General features: G+C 38.3%; 3 protein-coding genes and 1 long non-coding RNA gene across 7 annotated transcripts in view; 2 read left to right on the top strand and 2 right to left on the bottom strand.

Annotated features, from left to right (window-relative positions):
- Positions 1-1,754, top strand: part of rab3gap1 (RAB3 GTPase activating protein subunit 1) — a 28,077-nt gene extending 26,323 nt beyond the window's left edge. For both annotated transcript variants that reach the window (XM_063893118.1, XM_063893117.1), the window contains one exon: positions 784-1,754. In XM_063893118.1, coding sequence (XP_063749188.1) covers positions 784-1,017 — 234 coding nt within the window. In that variant the 3' untranslated portion in view covers positions 1,018-1,754. The remainder of the gene's footprint in view (positions 1-783) is intronic.
- pts (6-pyruvoyltetrahydropterin synthase) lies at positions 1,361-11,264 on the bottom strand. Its single transcript, XM_063893119.1, has 6 exons — positions 11,042-11,264; positions 6,867-6,946; positions 6,741-6,763; positions 6,361-6,417; positions 3,166-3,236; positions 1,361-3,075 (listed from the first exon to the last, which is right to left on the bottom strand). Exons 1-6 carry the CDS (start codon positions 11,131-11,133, stop codon positions 2,952-2,954), a joined length of 447 nt encoding a protein of 148 aa, XP_063749189.1. The 5' UTR covers positions 11,134-11,264; the 3' UTR covers positions 1,361-2,951.
- Positions 11,265-13,952: 2,688 nt separating this feature from the next.
- Positions 13,953-25,017, bottom strand: LOC134870740 (glucagon-like peptide 2 receptor). The gene is given in 14 exon segments (XM_063893120.1): positions 13,953-15,552; positions 15,555-15,669; positions 16,134-16,175; positions 16,252-16,390; positions 17,152-17,240; positions 17,561-17,627; positions 17,724-17,784; positions 18,186-18,345; positions 18,492-18,648; positions 20,163-20,269; positions 20,379-20,500; positions 21,235-21,339; positions 21,418-21,514; positions 24,521-25,017. Coding segments are annotated over 14 exon segments (1,602 nt in total). The 5' UTR covers positions 24,611-25,017; the 3' UTR covers positions 13,953-15,301.
- On the top strand, positions 19,367-23,585 carry LOC134870741 (uncharacterized). 3 transcript variants are annotated; one of them, XR_010166596.1, is made up of 4 exons: positions 19,367-19,428; positions 20,180-20,340; positions 20,428-20,506; positions 23,027-23,585. It is a non-coding gene; the product is annotated as an uncharacterized LOC134870741 (long non-coding RNA). The 3 variants fall into 3 exon arrangements; XR_010166595.1 differs by having other exon boundaries at positions 19,369-19,428; positions 20,168-20,340; XR_010166597.1 differs by having other exon boundaries at positions 19,376-19,428; positions 20,156-20,340.
- Positions 25,018-25,644: the final 627 nt, after the last annotated feature.

Below are 25,644 nucleotides of genomic sequence, written 5' to 3'. Positions count from 1 at the left end.
TCTACTTTTACTCAAGTACAAGATCTGAGTACTTCTACTTTACTCAAGTACAAGATCTGACCTTACAATTCTGGTCATATAACCTTCCAAACAGCTTGGAAGAGTGGGCTTAGGGCACACTGTCATAGCTTAAACACTTGAACTTAATTGTATTTGAAGAGCAGGAAGTTGATTTTAAAAAAGAAGGTGAAACTGGATTTATAGGCATAATTGGTGGCTGGTAAGATATTGAATTAGAAAATTACAGGAAGGGCGAAAGGGGAAAATCCAGAGAAGAAAAGGAAATAAAAAAGGTGAAGGAAAAAATAACCAACTTCAAGTAAAAATACTTGAATACTTCTCCCTGCTCTGTTGCTGGGTTTTTGGACTCATTCCTCCACCACAGTATGCAAATTATACCCAAACATCAGGAGTTTTCATTAAAACATAATTGTTACTTTCTCCCAAACGACAGCTATGATCAGCAGAGTTATTGATGGGAAACATGGATAACATTCTGATAAGGAAAATAAAGTAATATACATTTGTATTTTTATGTATATTTAATGATGGAATTTTCAGTATAAAATAGTCAGGGAATCAGAAGATGTTGGGGATAACTTAACTTATTATCTTTGGTCTTCATTTTATTTCTTGAATAAGAAACACATTTATCTTGTGTGAAAATAAGTTTGAAATAGCTTACATGAGTTTATGTACCTTAACTACACACACCTCTTTAGCATCCTCTCTTTCTACGCTTCTTCTGCTGGTTGGTAACATCAACCTTCCCTCCCCCCTCAGGCTGCCCTCTTGTCACCGATGGAGGATGAATTTGGGCTGGAGAAAAAGGCGGCCGGAGGCAGCAACAAAGTACCTGACTTCCCTCCCCCGGCAGGGCGGGAGATCCTGCTGCGTACATGCGTCCCCCGGCCGGCCCCGTACTCCAAAGCCCTGCCGCAGCGGCTCTTCTGCGTGCTGATGAAGGAGGAGTTCAGGCTGGCGGGGGCCTTCTCCTCAGACACCACCTTCTTCTGAGACCTCTGAAACCATGTGACCCAGTGCAGGAGGGCAGAATGACTTTAACATGATGTGTTGCTTGTTTGTGGAGAAAGTCCTTGTTCAGTAAAGGTTTTATTTAAGCATGATGTATCTGTGCTGGCTAAAGAGTATATCTCGTCAACACACAAGCCTTATCTGACAGGAGAAACAGAGCGATGGATATATTTTTATTCTCATATTGGTGAAACATTACACTTTCACCCATGTATTACATTCCAGCACGTCTTTTTGCTCATTTCAAAACCCTTTCCCAGTGTTTTAGACATGAAATGGGCAAAACTTCAAAAACACCAGTTATTTGGGGGAGATTTGTTGTTTGTAACAAGATAATAAACGGTTCAGTCTGTCTGGCGGCAGTCAGGGCCTAACTGATAATGCTGTTGGCATTTACAGTTATAAGCATTTACTAACTGAGAAAAATAATGTTTTGGACAGGAATGATAGGTTATAATAAATACACTCACACATTAATAGATCCAACTTTATAACGTAATTATTTTTAGGAAAAAAAATAGCTTTGCTAATTGCAAGAGAGGCAACAATCACCCAAGAGTTAGCCTTTATTTAAATGACACATTATTGTACTGTGTAATAACCAATGCTTCGTCGTGTATTATTGATGTAACAGTGATGCGAGTCATCTGTGTGTGCAGAGTTGTACCGTTGGTGCAGAGAGAATCTGATCTGGAATAAACACTGTTCTATCTCCGTCACTCTGGCTCGTTCAGTATCATACAGAGTTGGAGTTAGCAGATGGAGGTCTGGTTGGAGGAGTTATTGTACCTGTGCAGGGGAACAATATGGAAAGGTGTCTGTTTTTCTCTGACTGGTTCCCCATTTTGCTTACCTTTTGTGTATAAGGACGTACAGCTAAACGTGTACATGTGGTTGATGCAGTGCACAGTCCTACCAATGGTGTCACACAAAAATATGGTTTTTCTATTTTCCCCAAAAGTCTTTTAGCTCTGCAATGTGCATTTATTCTGCATCCTTCATTGTGCATGAAAGGTGCTATTAAAATAAAGTTCATATTATTATATGAAGTACAACAGCCAGTCATGTTTAGTTAAACTACACGTACAAGTTGATTTTGCTCATCCATGGCATTTATCATTTTAGCATAACTGATAACTTGGCTGGTTAGTGGGTAAAATGCTGATAGTGTTTGCCAAGCGGTGGTGGAACAAGTTCTACAAATCCTTTACTTGCGAATAATACAACTTAAAAAGAATTGCTTCACAATAGTACACCATCATGAGCAGTGATGTCGGTAACGCGTTACTCTGACCACTTTTTTCAGTAACGAGGAATCTAACACTATTTCCAAACCAGTAATCAGATTCAAGTTACTTCTCCAAGTCACTGCGAGTTACTGTGTTTGTCATTTTCCTTAGTAAGAAGATAGCTGCTGAATGTAACTAATAAAGTAACTTGTAATCTAACTTAGTTACTTTTAAAATCAAGTAATCAGTAAAGTAACTAAGTTACTTTTTAAAGGAGTAATCAGATTACTTTTTCAAGGTAACTATGGCAACACTGATCATGAGTCACAGGCTGTATCATAAAGTGTTACTCTTTGCTTGTCATGTTGTTGTTTTATTGGTCATTGTATTTGTCAAAATGCATTACATAGTTTATCCCTGAAAAGACAAATGACATTTGATCACAAAAATACAGTTTCTCAGCAGTTTGGGTTCTTGGGTTTGTAAAAGGTCTAACAGCAGTAGAAGAGATGCAGGGATCTGTATACGTTTGAAAATAATCAAGATCAAATAAAAAGTAAAAAGCCTTTGGTGGACCCGGTATAAACCTGTGGACACTGTTAGGGTATGCAACACAATATGTTTTCACCTTGACATGAATAGAAAACCTACAAGAATACTTTTGGTTAACCTCAAATCAGCAGCCTTCTACTCTCCTCGGTAAATGACAATGTTCTTATCGGTCTCGTGAATCTTGATCTCGTACAACAGGCTGGGCGGCAGCAGCTTCACCATGTGATCCCAGATGTAAACAGCCACGTTCTCAGTAGTGCTGAGTGGACAGAGAGAGAGCAGGAGAATCAGTGTGGTGTGAACACGGTCTGTGGGAACCGATTGAAATGAAACGGAGAAGGAAACTCACCTGACAACTTCGGCAAAGTATGGCACGTCCTTATCCAGGTTTTTATGGTCCAGTGGGATCATGATGGCTTCCTGTGGTACAGAATACAGTCATTTAGTCAAAAACCACAGTAAGACACTTCCTGCGCATTGCCACACATTTCTCGACACAGAAAGTGTAAATGTTTATTTTAATGTTGCTCGGTGTATGCCAGATGTGTAAGTTGTCTGCTAGCACATTAGCTGTATCAACTGGTGATCATACTGTCTTACTGTGGTCATGCACTCAGTTTGAGAAGTTATGCACCCAAATGTCAAAAGCGGTTAGAAATGCAGCTGGATCAGTGACATATCCCACACTGTAAAAGAAATACAAATGTAAGTTCTAATTAAATATACAGAAAATTGTTAAGACTTAAGTAAGATGGCTGCCTCGGTGTGGTGCGCTCTGTTTTGTGCGTTAATTCAGTGTGTTTACACTTTGACTTTGCACAGCCATTTGGCCTACTTTACTTGCTCAAATTTGAATTTTGAATCTCCTGCCTCCTGTCATTGGATTATCTGTGTTGTGGTTACTTTCTCCCCTTGTGTGTGTATATCTTCAAACATACTCGAGCTCCAGAAGAAAGTAGAAATAAGTGCAGATTATTTTTTAAAACTTAACAGATAAAATGCTTACTTTAAAGCTTTGGTATTATACATTTTTATTTTTATATCTTCATTATATAAAGAGAATTAATGACATTTTTCCTCAGGCATTAAGGCCATTGTAATTATCTTAGACAAAGACAGACTTTTTTTGTCAGATTTAATCAAATAAAGAAAGATCACAATGAAATAAAAGATAAAGTTACCCTTCCAAACACTCATTTTGTGCATTTGATAGACAGCCCAGTTATACAGCCTCTACGAAAATATACATTTTGATAGAAGTATAAATACTGTATTTCAATCTGTGCGATTTTAACACATCAGAAGATTAAAGCTCAATTAAAATAATTTTAAGATAAGTTAGCTGCGATGACGTGTGTGTGTGTGTGTGTGTGTGTGTGTGTGTGTGTGTGTGTGTGTGTGTGTGTGTGTGTGTGTGTGTGTGTGTGTGTGTGTGTGTGTGTGTGTGTGTGTGTGTGTGTGTGTGTGTGTGTGTGTGTGTGTGTGTGTGTGTGTGTGTGTGTGAGAGAGAGAGCAGGCGGTGCCTGTTAGCTGATTGGCTGAACCTGATTGGTCCACCTGAAGAGACAGGAGTATTTGAGCTGCAGCAGGGCAGTCCCTCTGCATAGCATGTTTTCAAACCCTGTTCAGGCCTGTGTGGCCAAATGTGTTAAGTTAGAAAGTAGAAACTTTGGTAGCTTTTGTAAATATTCTTTGTTGGTGGACATGCTTTTGAGTAGGAGTGAGGAAACCATTTTGTTTGAATTAGTTTCCTCATGTGTTTGGTTGGAGTTAGGCAAGAAGCCTGTCATGATCCTGGTTTCGTGTCTGTCATGTCTTTGTGTTGTGTGTTTTATTTTGAAACGTTTTCCCCTCTTGTGTGATAAGTTTCACTCCCTTTAGTTTCCCTCCTTCCCCTGATTGTGTCATTGTGTTCACCTGTTGCCCCTGTGTTTCTCCTCCCCTCTCCAGCTGTGTGTTGTTTGGTGATTAACCTTGTGTATTTAGTCTTGGTTCCCCTTTTGTCTCTTGTTTGGTCGTTGTCGTTTCCTACCTGATCCTGTTACCTGCCTGTTCCTGCCCGTCCGTCTGTCTGCTCTTGTTCCCAGTGTCCCTGTATCCCCTGGTTAGTGTTGGTGTGGTTATTTTTTGTTGAATGTACAGCTTTAATTTAAATAAAGCTCGCCGTTTGTTTGGACCCATACCTGCCTCCCGTTCATATTACTGCACTTGGGTCCTGTTGCCCCAAACCCTGACAAAGCCTGTGTTTTATTTGTTATTGGTTTTGCTAGGTGAGTTTGGGTAATTTTGTACAGAGGTTTTATTTGTTATGTTGGCGTTGTCTCGCATCAATTAAAACTACTAAAGGTGATTGGGAAAAGTGGAGAGTGCGCATTTTTATTCTGCGCCGGGGGGTAACAGTATAAAGTATTTGCCATATTTTATTATATTTGACTGTACTCAGTTTCTCACATACTTATATTTTGTGTAATTATTGTCTTTAGTTCTAATTTGTTCTCAAAATAGCTTTTAAAACAGTATTTTTATTTGATTATGTTTTGATACATATTCTTGTTTCTGGGTCATTGTATGCAGCACATATACCAAAGCAAATTCCTCGTATGTGTAAACTTACGTGGTAATAAAACTGATTCTGGTGAGAATATGATTTGCTTCATATAATTATATGCTGATTTATGGAGTGATGGGACTTGATGGGTTTTTTAGTAAAATATGAATTGCAACAAAATGTCCAAGAAAAGTTAATAAGAGATGGTAAAGTGAATATTTGTTGGAAACACGCCCATCTGTCTTCTTTGCTATGAAGCAGTGACAGCGCCCAAAGAAAACCCATTCACAGTGACACTTTGCCATCAAACATGGAGCCCGGTATGATCACGTTGGCCAGCAAAAAAAAGTCCTAAAATTAACGGCATGTGATGGTAAGAAAAATAACTTTAATTCATTTGAAATTGTTGATCTTTGACGGAGGAATGGTGATCAGAGTTTCTTAATCTTGTAGTTTAATGGGATTTATGTTATAATAACACTGAGAAATGTGAGCGTGTGTCTGCACAGTATTTCTGTGTCTACGCTAATGCATACACATCAATGCACAAAGGTGTTCTTCTTACCAAGCTCTTTTTTAAAATAAATTGTACAATTGGTGTGCATTTGAATATCTGCATGCATTAATTTCCCCTAGACTTTCAGAGGGAGTTAATAATTAAATGATCACGATAATAATCGAATGCAAAGCCAGTTATGTAAAATAATGAAGCGCAGATCTTTTTTGATAGGCTTACAATTAAAACTGTTGAGTTTGAAGACCCTGCATTAATGCATGGCACAGTTCCTGTTTGTGCATGGTCTGTGTGTGTGTGTGTGTGTGTGTGTGTGTGTGTGTGTGTGTGTGTGTGTGTGTGTGTGTGTGTGTGTGTGTGTGTGTGTGTGTGTGTGTGTGTGTGTGTGTGTGTGTGTGTGTGTGTGTGTGTGTGTGTGTGTGTGTGTTTAAACACATAAAACATACAAATGATATGATAAAGGACTCCTTCTCTTGTCTCACCTCGATGCACGCCTTCAGGTCTGTCAGGTTCATGACCATGCCGGTGTGAGCATCGATCTGCGCACGTTCACAGGAGGAAGGTCAAACACACGTTAGTTAGTATTTGAAGTATTCTGGGGAAATTGTGTCAACTACAAATAGATTAAGTGCATCAATTCTTGTCCTCCACACTGCAGGAAGAAAAATATGGTGTGGAAATACTGTACACTACTGTAGAATTCTACCTCATTCTTTTTTATTATTATCAGTTACAAAACCTAAAATATTTCTCAAAATAACATAAGGCTGGTGATGAAACTTAAAATATATTTTGAGAAATGTCTCAAAAAGTAACAGCAGTTCTCTATGATGTAGTATTTATGCAGCTGATAGATACTGACCTTTCCACGCACTGTCACCTCCACTGTGGACAGACGGGAGAACATTGAATTAATGGGAATGTAAAAGCAGCTGGACAGTGTTTCAAACTTGTAGTGAAATATTATCATATAAAGAGTGTGACAAACCTTTGTAGTTGTGTCCATGACCGTTGGGATTGTTGCATTTCCCATACACCCTTTTATTCTCCTCATCACTCAAGTGAAGGCTGGAAAAGAAGTTCAAGTTACATTTATCAAAATCTGATGCACAGAAAGTCTTATTGTTGCACTGAAAAATGTTTCTAATAATTTACAAACAAGGAACATAAGAGAAGTGTTTATAGATGCACCTCGTATGCTCAACTTTGGTTCTCAATAAATTAAGTGATTTTCTAATCTCCAACCATTTTCTAGTTCTAGATTCTCAGGTTTGTAGATTTACCCAAAAATATGGATGCCAGTTACTGGGTACCAACCGCTGCTGCATGTCAAATTAAGTGACGTAAGTCGCCTAAACCGACAGAAACCAGGCAGCCAGACATAAACTTAGTGTAGTATGTCAAAAATATATGGAAAAGGGTATAGTGTAGTCTGTCAAACATGTCTGGAAAAACAATATAAGATTTAATTTCGGCGAAATCTGTTTGGAATATTTTCCTATTTTGAAAATATCAGAGAAAAAACCTCATAGTTTAGTATGTCTAAATACACAAAACGCAATAGTGTAGTTTGATGAAAATATGCAAAGAAACAACAAAATATGGTATGTTTAAACAAAACGCTTTAGAACAACATACAGTATACTATTGAAAATATGAAATGACATATTATAACGTGTGGAAACATGCAAAAAACAAACATAGTATGGAGTATCAGAAATATGCAAAAAAACGACACCATGTAGTATGTTGATGTTTTGTATACAGCATAATATTATTGTATGTCCAATATTAAAACAAATTGTATAGTATGTTGAAAATATGATAAATTACCAGTAGCCTATTGTAATAAAAAAACACTTTAAATAACTGTCGAATAAATTACATTTTAGTTTGTCAAAAAATATTATTGATTATTTCTGTTATTATTCCTGTGATGAAACTTATAGTAACTTGCAAATTAAAAGATAATGAAATAAATAGGAGCTTAAACATTTACTGTTACATAAATACTATATTAATACTTATCAACATGACAATATCATGTTATGTCATATAAAAGGTCAAATGTATAAACCTTATATGGCATTTCCACTTTTCATAATATGGAGCAGCCCTTTGAATAAACCAACAGGTAAAGGCAGTGCTCTATGAGTGCAATACATATGTTTTCACTTTATAATAGTGATAAACAATTGTAATTTCAATAAAGATTAAAATAATAGTGATAATCATTTTGGCCAAAATCATGCAGGATAATGTGTATTGAAGCATTGTATTTGTAAAAATCACATTGAAATTTCAAGTTAAACCCCTGGGTACCACGGTAAGTATTTTCCTACGCCGCCGACAGCACTTGAAGGAAGCACCAGCAGTTTACAATGAGACTTACTATGGCTTCAGCTAAACTACAAATCCCACAAGACGTTTCCAATTGTTCATTTGTTGGCAGTAAACAAGGACGGCTAACGGTAACATATAACCGATTTTTGTACACTGTAGACAGGATAACCGGACTTCCATATCGGTGTTCCAGTTTAACTGGATTCCGGTTTAACTGGTGGCGTTTGTTTACCTTTTCCGTCAGATGTTGTGGTTGCCAGGTTCGTTATTTTCACGTAACTTATGTGTCGGAAGTGTGACCAGAAAACGTAGAAAACCTCGGCAAAAATACGTTAACATCACCAGTTCATGTAAAATGCGCATGTCAATATCACCCACAGACAACAACAGAAAATACGCTGGCCAAAAAATAAAAATGAAAATAAACAATATTCATACTCCTGCGACAGGATTCAAACCCATACATTTGGGCAATATATATCTCAACCATGAATGTTACTCATTACACCACGCCCTGCTTGAACCATATAGGCTACATCTTGTCAGCTGTTTACAAATCACCGTTTAATATGGATGAAATAAACCCCACCATGTTAACTGGTGATATTCACAATGTGACACGGGCAGACGCTGCCAACGCAAGCCTCAAAAAACGAATGCAAAAGCCATGTGTTACGGACAAAACACCAGCTTGGCCATCTGAAAGGATATTGCTTTGTTTTTTGCCTAAAAAGTGCATATTGTGACCATTACAAAGCACATATCAAACGCTATGAAAATATCCGCTGTGAGATACGAACCCAGTCATGCTTTCAAAAGGTATTATTCCACTGCCTTAGCGCTAATGGCCTGAGCTACTGTTCAGACTTTGAAAAAGCAAGCTGAATATTTCATATTGACAAATTACTTGTAGCTATTCCCAACAATTGGGAAAAACAGTAACAATGACAGTGAAATTGATCACTGGATGAAGTCAATTAATTAGCAAATTAGGTGGCAAAGGATGTAGCTGTTTAGACGGGCCATTTATAATCGTCAGCATGGATGGAAACAGTGCTGACATAATGTCAAAGAAGGGCAAGACCTTGCATAAAGTAAATATACACCGACTCGGCCATAGAGCCAACACCACGCCGCACAAATGGCAAACTGGTTCCCCATCCGCAATTACTGACCCATCCTCACGTGATGTCCCATCCCCACCTCAGTCCAGCCCTACATTTCCACAAGTACAAGAAATACAAGCAGACACTCTGGAAACTGGTAATTATGGACATATTTTGTCGATTGTTGATGAAACTGGTGGCTGGTCCCTTTGATGAGCAGGGGATCAGCCATCTGCGAATGGACATAGCCCAACAGCTCATCAAGGAAACGGGTTGGTTTCTACTTTGTTTTCAGTTGTTATGCAAGTGCTTTTTATTCCAGCCAATAACATGGCTATCTGTAATCAACAGATGATTTGTCGGAGCTATGTCGGGTGTGTGGCGAACATGAGTCAGACACCCATGAGGAATGGGTAAGGCAAGTTTGGAGCACTTGAAGTTGATTACTGTAATGTTTTTAATATACAACTGTCCTAAAGCATTTTTTTTTGTGTTTTTTTTGTTGCCCTTTTCTTCCAGACGGAGTGCACGCTTTGTAAAAGCTGGTGTCACAGCCTTTGTGTGGGGGAACCACCTGTAGACAAAGATTACTGTCCTGCATGTATTTGACGGCCAAAAAATAAATAAAGTTCCTTGCCAAACCATGCCTCTATTTGAATGTATCCAGTGATGAATATGTAGCCAATAGTTTTTTCTCAATTGGGAACAACTACAAGCAAATTGTCAATATGAAATATTCAACTTACTTTTTCAAAGTCTGAACAGTAGCTCAGGCCATTAGCGCTAAGGCAGTGGATTAATACCTTTTGAAAGCATGACTGGGTTCGTATCTCACAGCGGATATTTTCATAGCGTTTAATTTGTGCTTTGTAATGGTCACAATATGCACTTTTTAGGCAAAAAAACCCCCCAAAACAAAGCAATATCCTTTCGGATGGCCATGCTTGTCTATTGTCCGTAACCACATGGCTTTTGCATTCGTTTTTGAGGCTTGCGTTGGCAGCGTCTGCCTGTGTCATATTGTGAATATCACCAGTTAACATGGTGGGGTTTATTTCATCCATGTTAAACGGTGATTTGTAAACAGCTGACAAGAGCTGACAAGAGTTATATGATTCAAGCACGGCATTGTATGAGCCGGTCGGTGGCTTAATGAGTAACAATCACTGCTGAGATATATTATTTCAGATGTACGGGTTCGAATCCCGTCGGTGGAATTGGGATATTGTATATATATTTTCTATTTATTGGCCAGCATATTTTGTTTCGTTGTCTGTAAGGTGATCTCCACATGTGCATTTACATGAAGTGATGCTTACGTTTTTTCGCCGAGGTTTTTTGTATATTGTCTGGTCACACTCCAGACACAAGTAAGGTGACAATGACGAACCTGGCAACCACATATGATTCGGCTCGTACAGCGTGACATGACGCTTACGGAGTGGAAAACGTAAACAAACGCCACCAGTTGAACCGGAATCCAGTTAAACTGGAACACCGGGAAGCAGCCCTCTATCCGACGAGTATTCACTATTTCTATCCGAACATATAAACCGCTACCTTTTCTAATTATAATACGAACGACCGTGCAACCTGGTGACACTGCTTACCAACTTCTATCGGCATAAACCAGTATGTGAATTACCGCGAGAATTGGGGAATACTATCGCTGAATAACGGTCTGTAAATAAAAACGTAATGACGTGGATGCTACCTGTGGAGTCGGTGGCAGGCGCTGAAGCTCTGGACTCGGGTGATGAATCCGAGCCGCTCTGCTACCCTGTCGGTCACTGAGGATCCAGCCATGGTCGATATTCTACCTGAGAGAGGAACCGGGAACTGCCTGCAGAGCTAGGATGAGGAGGATGAAAAGGTTCGCTGCTGCTCGAAGCTCCAGCCCCCTGGGACTCAAACTGCCCGGCCATTGGCTCAAATCAGGGCGTAAAGTGGCTCACATGTCCCAGATGGTTATCATAACGCTTCAGGCAAACATCAGTCAGGATACATTACATTCTATTAAAACTAAAGAGTACAGATTGGTTTTATACAAACAAATTATAAGAAAACACTCCTCGAGTATAGGCTAGTCTTTATCCTTGCATTTGTGATTAGAGATAATGATCAGAAGGGACCGAGTACAGAGAGTGGGTTGGTAGTCTAAGAGGTGCCATGTCGAGTCCTGGGCAATGCAAATGTGCCCTTCAGCAAGGCACTAGGCCCCCACACTGCTCCCCGGGCGTTGTATAGCTACACCCTAATACTAGGGTGGTGTCATTGAAGAAATGTCACTGTACGTGTTTGGCGATAAAAGAGGAATTAGTTGAATCCTCAATTAGAAAAGATATTCATTTTCATCAATTGCTTTACTTTAAACACAAATGTTTCAATCTTTGTATTACATGTAAGGTGAGTAATACAAAACAACCAACTTTGGGACCATGACATCCTGATTTGGGTCCTGCTGCATATTTCCCTAATTATTAATCTTACCTTAGTCCAAACAAGAAAATCTATTCCTTGTAAAATGTTGATCCTCTTTACACATATTTTTTTTATACAGTATAAAACCATTGAAATGTAGATCCTTCAGAACTAGTTAAAATATAAAATGATTCCATTACTATAGGGTATAAGTAGCAACATGTGCTCGTTAGTTTTAAGAGTGAGTAGTAAAATTGGATTATTGTTAGTAATGATGCATGATTGTAAAACTGTTGCTGATAAAGTCAAGCTTTTTTTTGACAATACTTTTTTTGTGTCCTGCTGGATAGTTTAATCAAGAAACATGCTACATATAATTCTGATTAACTTGTTTTTTTGGTAAAACCTTAAAATGTAAAGTAATTATTACTGTCCGATAAATCTAGTAGAGCAAAGTGTGCAATATTCCATCTTAAGGGGAGTAAAGTTTGAAGTAGCAAGACAATAAAATATATTATAATACTTGAGTTAATGTGTTGATGTAACCTCTTGCACAGGTTTTCTGATAGCATTCTGCTTTGTGATGTAACAAAAGGAAGGACTGGTATAAGTGTGGCTTGTTCACATCTTGAGGTCACATGCCAGTTGTTAAGGTCACTTGACAGTTTGAGAGTCACCAGTCAATTTAGCCCTTTCTAATCAGGATCACACATACTGTAACAGAAGATATGTAAAGACCAGGCTTGGGGGTGGGATTATGTAATCAGGATTAAAAAAAGGAATTGTATTCCCTTACAGTAAAAAAAAAAATCAATCGGTACATTTGTAAATGTTGATATTACTAGCAGGGTTTCAATGTTAAAATATATCAACATCAAGGAACCCTTGATGTTCCCACACAGGGATACATTTTGCGTTCGACCCGTCCTAGTGTTAGGAGCAGTGGGCTGCCATATGTACCGCACCTGGAGCAGTGTAGGGAACGGTGCCTTGCTCAGGGACACCTCGGTAGCACTTGGGCTTTCGGGGACTTGTCAGGGGTCGGGGACCAGTGACCTTCCAGTTAACAAGCCAATCCAAGATTTTCAAGGTAACCTGTGATTGTAACGCAATGGTAGTCAGACGTTTGGAGTCATTTATCAAAGATGATAATGAGGATTATGACAACAGTAGGGTCAGTTTACTCAAATTACAAAACACAATAATAGACTCTCCAAGTGTTGCAGTATCTAATTATACAAAGCCAGGTAAAGATGTTTTAAGAATTTTGGCTTTTTTTTCACGATCTGTCTGGGTTTTATTCACGACCTGTCTGTTTTCCTGTTTTATTTGGAATGGTGTTCGGCCCCTGTCTCATGGTTGCTTCCTGTCTCTCTGTTTCCCCTCCTGTCTGATTACTGATTCTGTTCACCTGGTGTTTTCCTGCCCTGCCCAGCTGTGTCTCGTCCTCTAATTAGTTCTGCATGTTTTAAGTTTTTTCGGTTGTTGCTGTTTTTTTTTAGTTCGCGGGAGCCTTGAAATAAAGGTTTCAGTTACAATTTTGTCTGTCCTGCATTGGGTCCTACCTGCTCGGCTCAACCCTGACAATATAAAGATTAAGAGGGGTTAGCAACAGTTTGTATCCTTATTTATTATGCTCTAACAAAGGTTTTAAACAATGATACCACACAAAACACATGATGTGCAATCTAGGACGCCTGATTAAATATGACATTTGATCCCGGATTTTGGTCTACATGGTTCGTAAAATAACACAAAGGAAAAGTCTCTGCAAGACGCGAGTTCACTGATTATTGCTGCAATGTACAATAGTGTAAAATGTCTGGACACTTACAAGACTCATTATGAAAAAGAAGATAGAAAAAGGCAGTAATTAGGGATGATTGTAAGTAAAGGGATTGGATGGGGAACAGTAGACATTGCAGCAAGAAAGTTGAACGAAAACAAATGATGTTTGTTCCAGGTGGAAAATCAAGGGCTTTAATAATAAAATGAACTATGTTTTCTTCAATAGATCCATTTCAATGTATAACTTCCCTCCCTGGAATAAGGGTTTTGTTGGGTAGTAACCAAAATGTTTTTCAAAGTAATTTCATCTGGACAGTGGGTGTAATAAAAAGTGTATTATCTGTTAGGTTAATAAAAAGCAGGGTGGGAAAAACAATCACAATCACAATCAAACACAATCGGAGATTTAACTGGTGTTTAATTTGTGTACATACATGCCTTTTTAATACATTTTAAGCTTCATAAGAATAGAAAACTGTAAAACGTGCTGCACATAGAGCCTCTTCATTATTCACATTAAGACAACAAATACATTGTATTTATATGCACATTTCAATCCAGACATCGTGTCATATGGATATTTATAAATGACCTGACATAGTAAGAGTTAACATGATAACAACTCAGATATGTGTAAAAATGGCTTAACACTGCTTTTATATTTGTATAGTATGAGATTTACTGTATGTACAAATATAGCATTAACATTTACATGCTGCTAGTGGGTGTAATTAACAATCCCATTAATTAAGTAATCACAAATTCTTCAACAATCAACATTTTTCTAATCCTCCCGCCCTTCACTAAATCAATCTCTTGTGCCCGGAATTGATTCCTAAGTCATGTTCAAAATAAGAAATATAGAAAGTCTATTGGGCCTTAAAGTATACGGTGCAAAGTATATTGTTCCTTGCAACTTCAGTATTTTCACGGAGACCATCTCATTAATTACGAGTGACAACTTATGATAAAAGTATAAAATGAATCTGTGAATTTGCTGGGGAGAAATAATGGTTTGTGTGATAAACTTTGAAACAGAAACCTGTGCCTTGGACCGATGCAAATGTCCTGAAAAGGCTGAAGTTTGACAGAACCGCGGAGTCCAATGTTGCCAGTTTGGCATCATCCATTTAATTAACGCTTACCCACCTCTGTTGATGTTATAAAGTTGTTGGTACAATTCATTTCTCAAATAACTACAGCGCTAATGTCATATGTCCCATTGGCGACCAAGTTATTGGGTAAGCCAGGAGATGACCCTCAAATGAAATGATAAATATAATGCTTCAATCCAAAGAACAAAATGTAAAAGGACTGCGTTAGTCATTTAGTCAGCAACAATCACTTTAGGTAGTTTAACAAGGACCTTCTGGTGAGACCAACACCTTAGCACAATTATAAAGGAGAATTTAATTCGGAATATACACATGTTATGTAATGTAAACAATTATTGGAAGGTCTACATTTTAACACAGATTGCATCTAAAGGACATGCCTAAAAGACCCAACTTGGTTGATGTTGGGCATATAACATAGAAACAAGCACTTATATTAACTTCCATAATACATTTGCAATAAATCAAATTACAACAAACGAACTGACCCAAAAAATAAACCTCAGGATTTTGGGAAGTTGCCACCCTTACTCTGAGGGTAATCTATTTTGGGAAAAAATACAATATAAAATACTGTTTTCTCACCGTTATCCTCAGGTGTTCATCCGTAATCTTTCCATGCCAGGTGGCAATGAACTGACTGAAGGGGATCAGAACTCACTTTCCTCCAGAATCTCCTCCATGGTTTCCCCATGCGTCATCTCTCCATCGCTACTGGACAGGCTTTTCCTGGTGAGAAAGTCAAGTCCTGTTGCGTCACAGCCCATCAACCCTTGACCTTGAACCTCTCCCAGTCCAAGCCTCCCACCTCTTCCTTGTACAGCCACCTGAAGCATGTGCGGATTGGTTGTGGAGGTGCCACCGTCGTCGTAGGAGTCACTCTGTCGCGAGCCCTGCGGCGACGCCCTCGAGTGCATTTCCACAGGTGCTTGAGCGGCACACTCTGGAAACAGCTCCTGACCTGGAAGTGGTTGGTGAAAAGGAAAAGCTGCCAGCGCTTCTTCAGTTCAGCTTGGACCTAAATCCCAAATTTAAAAAAGGGATGTAACTGTATGTTTTAGCTTATACTGTAGGTATACCTCTTGACAAAGACCTAATTAATGAGGTCCACCATTAAACTCTTGGCTAAAGTCTGAAATCTGCATAATGCTAACTACTTTAGCGTATCTGACGTTTAGTACTTGGCAGGTGGCATTCAATGTGTTTATCTGAACTGTTTTGCTGAATATCAGACTCATAAGTTATCAAATGCACCACTAGGTTTATGTACCAGCTAGCTATCTGTCTGCTTTCCAAAATGTTGGTTTATATGATTTTTTTTTGCTTGTGCTCGAAATAAGTTAATCTACCATATGAATGGTTGCTTCCCTTGGACCATGTCATGTGGACCATTCCTATAATAGTAAATATTATTTGATGCTGTTTTAAAGCCTCAAACCAACAAGAAATGAATTGACATGAATACATACAGAAGACATGTACCTCTCCGTTAGCAAAACAGTACAGTACAGCAACCAGGAATCCCTGAAAAAAAGTTACAAGTTACAAATTCAGATAAATGTGGATTAGAACAACTATGATATGTATGTACAGGTGTTACCTGAAAGGAACTGAGGGTGAGGTTGATGAAGTTTCGGGCGTAGCGACTGCTGCCCTCAACACACTCGTCTATCAGCACAGTGAAGACGACCTCATGGATCCCCAGCAGAGGAATAAGAACCAGTGTTGCTCTGGCCAAGCTAAAGGGAGTGAACAAAAACACACATATTATGTTTCATAATGAGAAATTGTCAAAAGGATTCAAAAAATGTGAAGGCTTTATCTTTCATATGTGCAATAGCTAAAGTGTACGTCTGGCAATGCAACTCTTTACTCTCCTCCAACAACGCAGCATAAGATAAAACATTTCGAATATTTGTCCAGGCAGAAGACACATAAAAGACACAACAGTATGACACTACCATTTCAGATACAGAAATATATAATATAGTATGAAATAAATAACAAAATACTAAACAGACTTAATTGGGTCCCTTTTTGACTAGCTGGAGAGTCTGATGCTAATGGTACTTTAGGTATATTTTGATGCCAGTTCTTTTCTACTTTTCCTTGAGTAACATTTTGAATGCAGGACTATTACTTTTACTCAAGTACAAGATCTGAATACTTCTTACACCACTGTATAAACTTAACATTAAATAGTACAATAAGAGAGTGCATGGAGCTCAGGACATATAAGGAGATAATGCTTAAAAATGTGTACTGGCACACGATTTGAAGAGCAGAGTTTAAATGGAAGACAAAGCAAACCTTTGTAAAAGTGTGCATTAGCCTCTCTCCCTTTGTGAAATGTATTGCATTTGTGAACAGGCCAGAGTACAAAGGCTTGACATTTTAATTTTGCGTCGCAGTATAAGGAAAGAATTGAGATTCTAACTAGGAACCAACCTAAGTATAAAAGACGTAATTTAGGAAATAGAGTCAAGGTAGGGGAAATCACCTGTATCTGTAGTCTGTAAATTTCACCTGATCTGCTTTTAACTTGGACAGCAGTAGCATCAGAATCTTGATGAATATGAAAAAAATTACCTGCAACACACATCCAGGGTACATTTACATTCAATACATCTGATAAAACTGCTGACAAGACTAAAACAAGTAGTTGATCAATGTGAATGTGCAACTCCAAGAAATGAGTTATCAGTCATGCATGACATTACAACAGCTTCTAAATCACATGCACTCACAAGACAGGAAGCATTAAACGCGGTGTAAAATCAGAGTGACATTTACTTAATAGCCGACACAAAAAGGAACTCACAGGAACAACATGATGGATGTGTGACTAATGTGAACATTATGTGCTGTGCTTCTTAGAAAAGCGTTCAAGGATTGTTTCTAACACTTACCAGTACTGATAATGTAATTGGTCCCCTTATTATCCACCAGAACCATCTGTTCACAATTGACCAGCATCTTGGGAATAAAATAAGTTTAAAAGTCAAGTTATGGATTGAATTTTAATTAATGAATTTTGTAAATGTTTTGTGAAGTAGGTAATGAAACACTCACTCTGTGTTTTCATAAATAATCTTGACAACTGTCCATGGTGTTACGAACAAAATAGGTGTTCCTGAAAAGTAATAAAAGCAAATGATGCATAACGGTTAATTTCAAACAAACACATGCATCCTTGTCTTTGTGGCATTGTGGGTGTACCGTACCAGAACATACATTTTGGGGACCCCCCTTTCTGAAGCGTATACAGTATATAGCCTTTTAAAACATCAGCTAGTATCTTGGAATGGACATAAACGAAATTTCACCTCAAATGATCAATCAGACCAATTGGACACAAGGACACTGACCGGACTTCGAAGAGCTTCGCTAGTTATTTGAGGTCCATATACAGTACACACACTATCTGGTTTTTATTGCAGGTGGGGTCACTTTACCTACGCACTGGTCTGCACACAGAAACACACCCAGATGCATGTACACAAAAAAGAATAAAACACTTAATTCATTGATTACCCCATCCTAGCAGCATGTATTTCTTCAAGAGACGTCTCTTGGTCAGTACAGCTGTGAAGAGCAGTGTGTGGAGGAAAATGGCCTCCACCAGCAGCCAGAAGTAGTTACAGGCAACAAAGTATTCCATGCACACTTTGGAGAACTTACACATCAACGCTATCTGTTGAGAAATATGAAAGATTAGTGTTCCAATTAGTTTTACTGATTCAAACTGCTTTGGTTTTTCATTCTTTACTGTAAATATTGGCTACAGCTACAACTGAAGTATCTGCTAATGTATGAATAATAAGGCAATGCTTTTTATACCGCAGAGCTTGAGTAGGAGTTCCACCCGGGGTCATCCTTGGGTAGCTTGGAATACATGATGTATAATGTGATTTCCTTAGAGATGACAGCCATGGCTCTCAGGATGAATGACACAAACAGATTCATGTGAATGTAGTTCCTGGTACAGTGGAGCTTCCTGGTAAGTAGATACAATAGCAATCTGAGGAATGCATTGACCCATACTCCCTATGCTGTAAAATAATTACTGAGGGCATATTTCATAGAAATGCTTCCTGTTTATTATAATGTCATTTATAAGGATTTTCTATTCTCATATCCCTGTGCCACCCTTTTTAGTGGCGTATCATTGAGCATTTCATCAGTATGTGAGAGCTAGTGGATCTAACCCATTTCTTATTTATTGTTTATCAGGACTTACCACTACCACATTTTACATATTCAAATATATTGTTTGAAATGTTAAATGTTTCCTGTGGAGTTTCTGATTACTGATAGCACTAAGTTCCCCACACCTTTAGTTTGTTTATCTTGTTTTTATATGTTTATATAATTAACTCTCCTGTCGTTTCACATCCTGCCTCCTTCTCTGCCCTAAAATCAACTCATTCCCCTAACATGGTTAGGCCAAGCCCATCTTGCACCGGTGTTGTGTCTCATCGAATCTGTAAGGTTAATATATTTAGTTCAGTCTTGTCTTGTGCCCATGTTGTCTTTTGACTTCCTGTTTTATTTTGTAGTATCCTTTCCCTCTTGTTGCAGATCACATCACTTCCTCCCTTTGTGTGTTTTCCCTCCACTGTGATTGTCGACCCCGCCCTGATTGTCTGCACCTGTGTCCCCTTACCTTGACTATACATATCTCTCCCTTTGTCTTTTGCCGGTTTGTCTCGTTCCATGTGTCTGATAACCAGCGTCAGGTCCCTGTTTGTTTCTTGTCAGGTCATATTTGCTAGAGGTATGAGTCAAGTTTTGTTTTATACTTTGTGCTTTTTTCATGTTTAGGTACCAAGTACCTTGGTTTTCATTTCCTTGTAAGAGTGTTTTTTTTTTAACCTGTTATCTCTATTGAGCGATTTTCTGTTGTACCTTTTCTTCAGACTTTCAAAGTCTTTCTTTTGAACTTTTTGTGTCGATTTGTGCTTTTGGGTTCATGCTTGTTGGTCGTGACAATTGGTTCCTAGTTTGTTTATCTACTCAGCCTGTTTCTGCCTATCCCTATTATTTTGCCTGGCCCTTCTTGGACATGTTTGATTGATTGATCTCTAGGTTTTGAACCTACCAGTGCCTGACTAAGTACATTGAACTTCCTGAAAATTCTGCCTGTTTCTTTGTCATGAGTTTTGGCTGTAGTGTGCCTGTATCAGTGACTACTAAGGACGCTTGTGAGGCAATATTTAAAAAGTGTGTGCCTGTACTTTTAGTAATGGTTAATAAACTGTATTTACATAGATTTGTTACTGCCTTTAATTTCTTCAAAGGGCCTTTGATATACAAGTCAGCATTTACTCATTCAAATGTATTTGTCGCCTTGATATTTTTATGTCCATTTTTTCTTGTTATATTAGGCATTATCATATTATATATTACATGTTCTGTCAATGTTGGTTGTTGTTTGATATACTTATGAACTCTCTTTGCAAAGCAAATTCCCCTAAAATCTATAATTCATTCATAACCCCGAGCACTGACCTCAGAATGCCTATCAGGAGAGTCGCCAGGGTGAGAGAGGACAGGGACAGGGAATAGCCAATGACAGAGATGAGCCTGAGGGCTGTCTGCCGAAGCATTTCTTCCTCCTGGACACACACAAGGAAATATGGAGAGAATAACAAAAACGTCTTTAGCATTTTCAGCTATAACACTTGGAGTAAGCAGACACTTTGTTTTTTACTCCCTCCGCCTCACCTTGTCTTTGAAGTATGTGTCCTCCTTACAATTTGTGTCATTCCTCCAGGGCTCTGAGGAATTCTCCCTCCGTCTCCATCTACCATTCTCCAAACACTCTCGGTGTGCCCTCCTTGAGGTGTCTGCAGGTAATTGAAAAACACAATGGTATGCATGTTGTCCTCTGTCATTGCAGTCGAATACGAAATAATTTGACCTCTGTTGGGACATTTTTGTTGATTTGATCTCATTATAGACAGGGGTTCCATCACTTTATAAAGAGCTTTTGCTTGAAATCTTGCCAGGAAAAGTAAAGAGCAACTCATGTGAACTCACTGGATTCAGCTTTTTCTGCATGATTATGGACAAAATAATAACTTTGATTATTTTACTCAATACTGAGGTCATGATTATTTATCATGTTTGTTCTTTGGTGTTATAGACACAATATTTGCATTGCATTTTCACATTTAAATCAAAAGAGCACTCCTTTCACTACAGAAGAGGAAAAACCAAAGGAATAATTACAGAATTGGAAACAAAATCTGTTCTCTATTTTGTAATTCTAAATACCAAATGGAATGTGTATGCTCTCTTGAGCCTTTATTTAAAACATTAGGACAGCCTGCACAGAACATGGTGTACTAAAGTAACTAACATTTTTAAATGATTTGTTCCATAAAGAAGTGTCTGTTTTGTATTGAGTGTGGCTAAATACAATAACTGCAGCTGACTGCCTATGGCAGACTGCTGATATTTAAAGCATAACTGTGCATTGATTATACATTAATAGAAAAAGGAGTCATTCATGAAATAAGCTTCAATTACATTTAGTTGGAATTTGCGACATTATACAGTTGATTTTATAGAACATTACCCTCGCTGATCCATGGTAAGTAAGAAGGGCAGGCGACCGACACGTTCCCCGGAGAAGAGTGGGGCCAACAAACAAAACTGTCAAACATTCCTTTACAGTAGATTCCTGTAAAAAGGGAATATTCAAGTATTTACTAAAGTATTAACAATCAAGGAGAACACTAACAATATAACACCATCTCACCAGCTTCTGAGAGTGTGCTTGTTGCCAGAGTTCTGTTGCAGTTCTCCCAGTATTCAGTCCGTTTAGCTATCAGACTCTCGAGCACTGAGCCGGTTACCTGCATGTGGATTCAAAAGTGAAAAAAGTTATAATCTGAGCTACATTTAAGAGAATACAAGCATTGAAGTGTACATCAGGGGTTACTTTCAAATCTGGCACATACTGTAGGCCAACGCTGTTATCAGCCTCGCGTATCGTTAAACAATGTTATGTTACCAAAAATGCATTCAAAGGGCATGCTGTGCTCATGGAAAACAATGCTGCATATCAAATCAAGCACCTCCTGAACTTTTCTGAAAGATCAGTGCATACAATCGAGTTTTCAACTAAGCTGTGTGACAAGTGTGTTTATCATTTTAGCCTTAACAGGATTACAGTATGTTTAATCAGTGAGTACACATGTAGCTTCTTAGAATAATAAACTGCCCCCCCAAACGGAGAGCCCTGCAAATAACAAATCACAATGAAACCTGTTTAAGTCTATACGTGAGGAGTTCGTGAGAATTTAAATCATTTTTCCTTTCCTTCATTCCTCCCTCAAGAGGATTATGTATATCACTTTAAAACATGTCATCTCATAAAGCGGTTGAAGCGAACTTTATAGTGTAACGTTGCCATTCACAGCATAACCCCTCCCCCCCTACACATGCCAGAACAATAGTCCCTCTCCCCACCATTAGCTGCCTCAGCTAATTGCTAAATTGATCTGCTGTTTGGTGCTTTGTTACCTTAATCAAAAGAGGCTGAAAGGCTCAGGTGCTGAGCTGGATCATATTTCCCTGATGGTTATTACTTCAATTAATCTATTAAACATTACACAAAGTAATGTGTTTCAATTTAATTCATTTTATTTGTTAAGCTTTAGGATTGTTTGTTGTCCAGAATTGGTCCAATAGTCTTGACCTTCTTAATTATCATACATTTGCAATTTTAAGTGCTTTAGAAACAAAGAGATTGAGATACTTGACAGAGGCTTGCATTGTTTTAATAGCGATACATACAGCATGAGTCCTTTGAGACCAATGTTTCAACAGACGCCGAAAAAGCCTTGAACGAAAGACAGGATATTTTCTAATGTATAATAAGTATCAATACTCATCTTGAAAAGACTGAGTTCATGACGATCTAATGACTCTTAATGGCACAACAACATCATTATTATTATCTCAATACATCTGATGTAAGACTGAGTTCATGATAAACAATGGGTTGATTAAATGAAAATAAATATCATATTTTAGAGTACACCCATCTTCACTGCATTTGAAGCCCCTGATTGGATGTGGCGAGCAGTGGATATTGCAGTATTAGTATTTACCCACTTGGTGGGAGTATTAAATAAGCACCTCCTTAACTTACACAGTAGACCTTTCCCCCTGTGTGCATGTATACAGGCAATCAATCAATACGGATTGCTGCATTAGTGAAACATAACCCGCTATTTATTATTAATTTCACTCTATCTTACTAAAGGTCATTTTATTTTACAGTTATAATTTAACTCCAGAATTAGGATTCTTCCTATAGTTGTTGTCATTACTGAAACAAATATCATTTTTTTATATTTCAGAAAGAAACTCCAGACCACAGCTGCCCCTCTCTTTATAAATCAGTGTCAGGACCGGGGGCAATTGTTTATATAAACTCTCCCAATCTTCAAATCTGTGTCCGTTTTGCACATCCACCACCTGTGTCCCAAAGATTTCCCAAAGAGCATTCTTTAATTCGGTGAGGCTCGTCTTGTCAGGACTATGTCTAAAGCGTCACCCCACATGTCTTCTGTGTTGTCTGTTAGAGACTAAACCTGCTTCAAATCCGGTAGCAGACTCTTAATAATTAATTAGCTATATAACCGTGGAGATAAAAGTGAAGTGCTCTGTGATTTAATTGTCCTATTAATTATGTTTCTTTGCTACATTCTTTTTCCCTTGAGAAAAAAAACCCTCTAATTGGATTTCCAAAGCGTAGCTGTTCTCCAAGCTTGTCACTAAACTGCCACTTTCAGACAATGACTTCAGAAGGTGAAACTATACGATATGCATGTGAGCGAAGGGACCCTCTGTAACCTGAACCAATTATGTGACAGGTCTAATAAAAAGAATCTGCCACTTGCTGGTATTTAAAATGTACTCATCCTGAGTTATCTGTCATTAGGGTCTTTGCTCTGTTTCATGAGCAATATTATATTGTCTAATAAAGTAAATCAGATGACAAATGTTTTTGTGGAGCCAGGTTCTGTTCAAATATTTAAAATCTAAATGCAGTATTGAAGTTAAGGTGCTTTTGCAATCTGTCAAAAGAAGCACCAGGTTAAACGGGGCCTCGCTAGATTAGTTCAAAAAACAAATTATACACGAGTGCAAGTTCATTATTAGTTTATGCAATGTATGTACTCTATATGCAGGGTCGGTTAAAAATATACTTTTACTTCAAAAATATATTCCGTTACAGTTAACACAACATTTGTTATCACAGATACAAACAATATAAGGCAGCCTGATTACTTTTGGATTACTTCAATATCAAATACAATGCAAATAAAAACAGAAGAAAATAAATATGCATTAGTTGTTTTTTTACTTAAGTCTATGGAAGACCAACAGAACAATTTAACCATAGAAAATAAAAGAATAAATCATAGGCTAGATCTTAAAAACTATAGTTTACAATGCGGTTGTACTTTAAAACGTGATTTTTTAAATTAATAATAAAAAATCAGGTGTACTCCTAGAGCGAGCATGTAATAAAGAATATATTTTATATGAAAAAGAATGAAAGCAGCCTGAATGAGAACCAAGAGTAAACTCGGGCAGTATGTCTATCTCTAACAGATTGATCTTATTTTAAATTCTATCGTAACCCTGCAAGTAATCCCCATTTTTTTTCTCCAAATCTATCAGTAATCTGATTACGTCTTTTTTATGTAACTGTACGGTAATAGTTACCCTTTTCTTTGGTATCCTGATTATATAATCCTGTTACATATATTCCATTGCTCCACAAGCCTGTGTATATGCATGTGCAATGAGTGTATATGCATGTGTATAAGTTAAGTATTATTTACCTGCTGGATGCAGATAACAAAGAATAAGATGAGCAGGAGTGTGTGTCTTGCTGTGGTCAGGGTCCTCTTGTGCCAGGTTGGCAGCAGCATGGTGCTGTGGTTTCACATTGAAAGCAGGTTTCTGGTTCTTCAGTTGGTTTGCCTCCTCATACCTCACCCCTGCACTTGCAAGGCCTCTTAATCATCCTTCTTTTTATGACTCACTAAGTCCACTTAGCTCGGCTCTACGTGCCTTGCCACACCAGGTTGCTCCAGAATATTCAGAATTTGGTGGTTGAACAGAAATTCTTATTCTCCAGATTGGGATGCTTGTTGTAGTTGGTATTCCACAATTTCTTCAGTGTTTTCCAACACTTATTGATGGCTCTTTCTATACTTGTTCAAAGAGTTTCTTCCTTATGATGGTTATCATTTGGTAGGTTATTCCACAGTACGTGAAGAAGTCCTAGTCCCCCTTTCCCTGAAGACCTCTTATCCTGTGAAGGAGGTGGATACACAAGTACTCCCTGTAGACACGCCACAAATGAGCGCCTGTGGGTCCTCACGGAGAGATTCCCTCTCCCGCCCCCTCTTCCCTCAACCAATCAAGATAAGGCGAACCGCAGCCACATAACTAACTTTGTTGTAGAGGAACACTGATCACCCAGGAGCAAATGGACACTGACTAGGTCTAATGTACCAACACATACTATAATACAAGAAAAAGTGTAATCAATATCCTAATAAAAGTACACACATAGATACACAAATACAGATCAAATACCACCTGTACTACTGACAGAGCGGGGAGACGCTGACCCCTCCCTTCTGTTTAGATATCTCACACAGTTACTGAGCATCACCCGGCTTTTTGACACTAATGGGAACCCAGTGTAAACTATCAGCCCCTAATCCAAACACAGGCTTGCAAATGGGAGAGCAGAAGCCAAGGCTGCCTGCATAAGCCTTATGCCTCGCATGATGCCTGTCTCACTATATATTACAGGGAAGGCAAGGAAGTGTGGAAAGGATAACAGCATTAGTACTTGACTGTATATTTTATTCGTTTTTAAAGCAGCATCATTCCTTTCGTTGCTCAAGTGTGGTGTTGAAAGAAGCAGATAAAGCATATTATCACCGTGAAA

This window comes from Eleginops maclovinus, chromosome 10, assembly GCF_036324505.1.
Source record: "Eleginops maclovinus isolate JMC-PN-2008 ecotype Puerto Natales chromosome 10, JC_Emac_rtc_rv5, whole genome shotgun sequence".
NCBI classification, from domain to species: domain Eukaryota; kingdom Metazoa; phylum Chordata; class Actinopteri; order Perciformes; family Eleginopidae; genus Eleginops; species Eleginops maclovinus.
Note: the sequence above shows the minus strand (reverse complement) of the source record. Positions and strands in the feature narration are given on the sequence as shown.

What these genes read in the sequence shown, in the direction of transcription:
- pts (XM_063893119.1), bottom strand. Translation starts at nt 11,133, where the DNA reads ATGGCTGGATCCTCAGTGACCGACAGGGTAGCAGAGCGGCTCGGATTC. An exon ending in GCCTGCCACCGACTCCACAG is followed by an intron (nt 6,947 to 11,041) that starts GTAGCATCCACG and finishes CTTCTTTTCCAG; the next exon opens with CCTTCACTTGAGTGATGAGG. An exon ending in ACCTGAAGGCGTGCATCGAG is followed by an intron (nt 3,237 to 6,360) that starts GTGAGACAAGAG and finishes TCTGTACCACAG; the next exon opens with GAAGCCATCATGATCCCACT.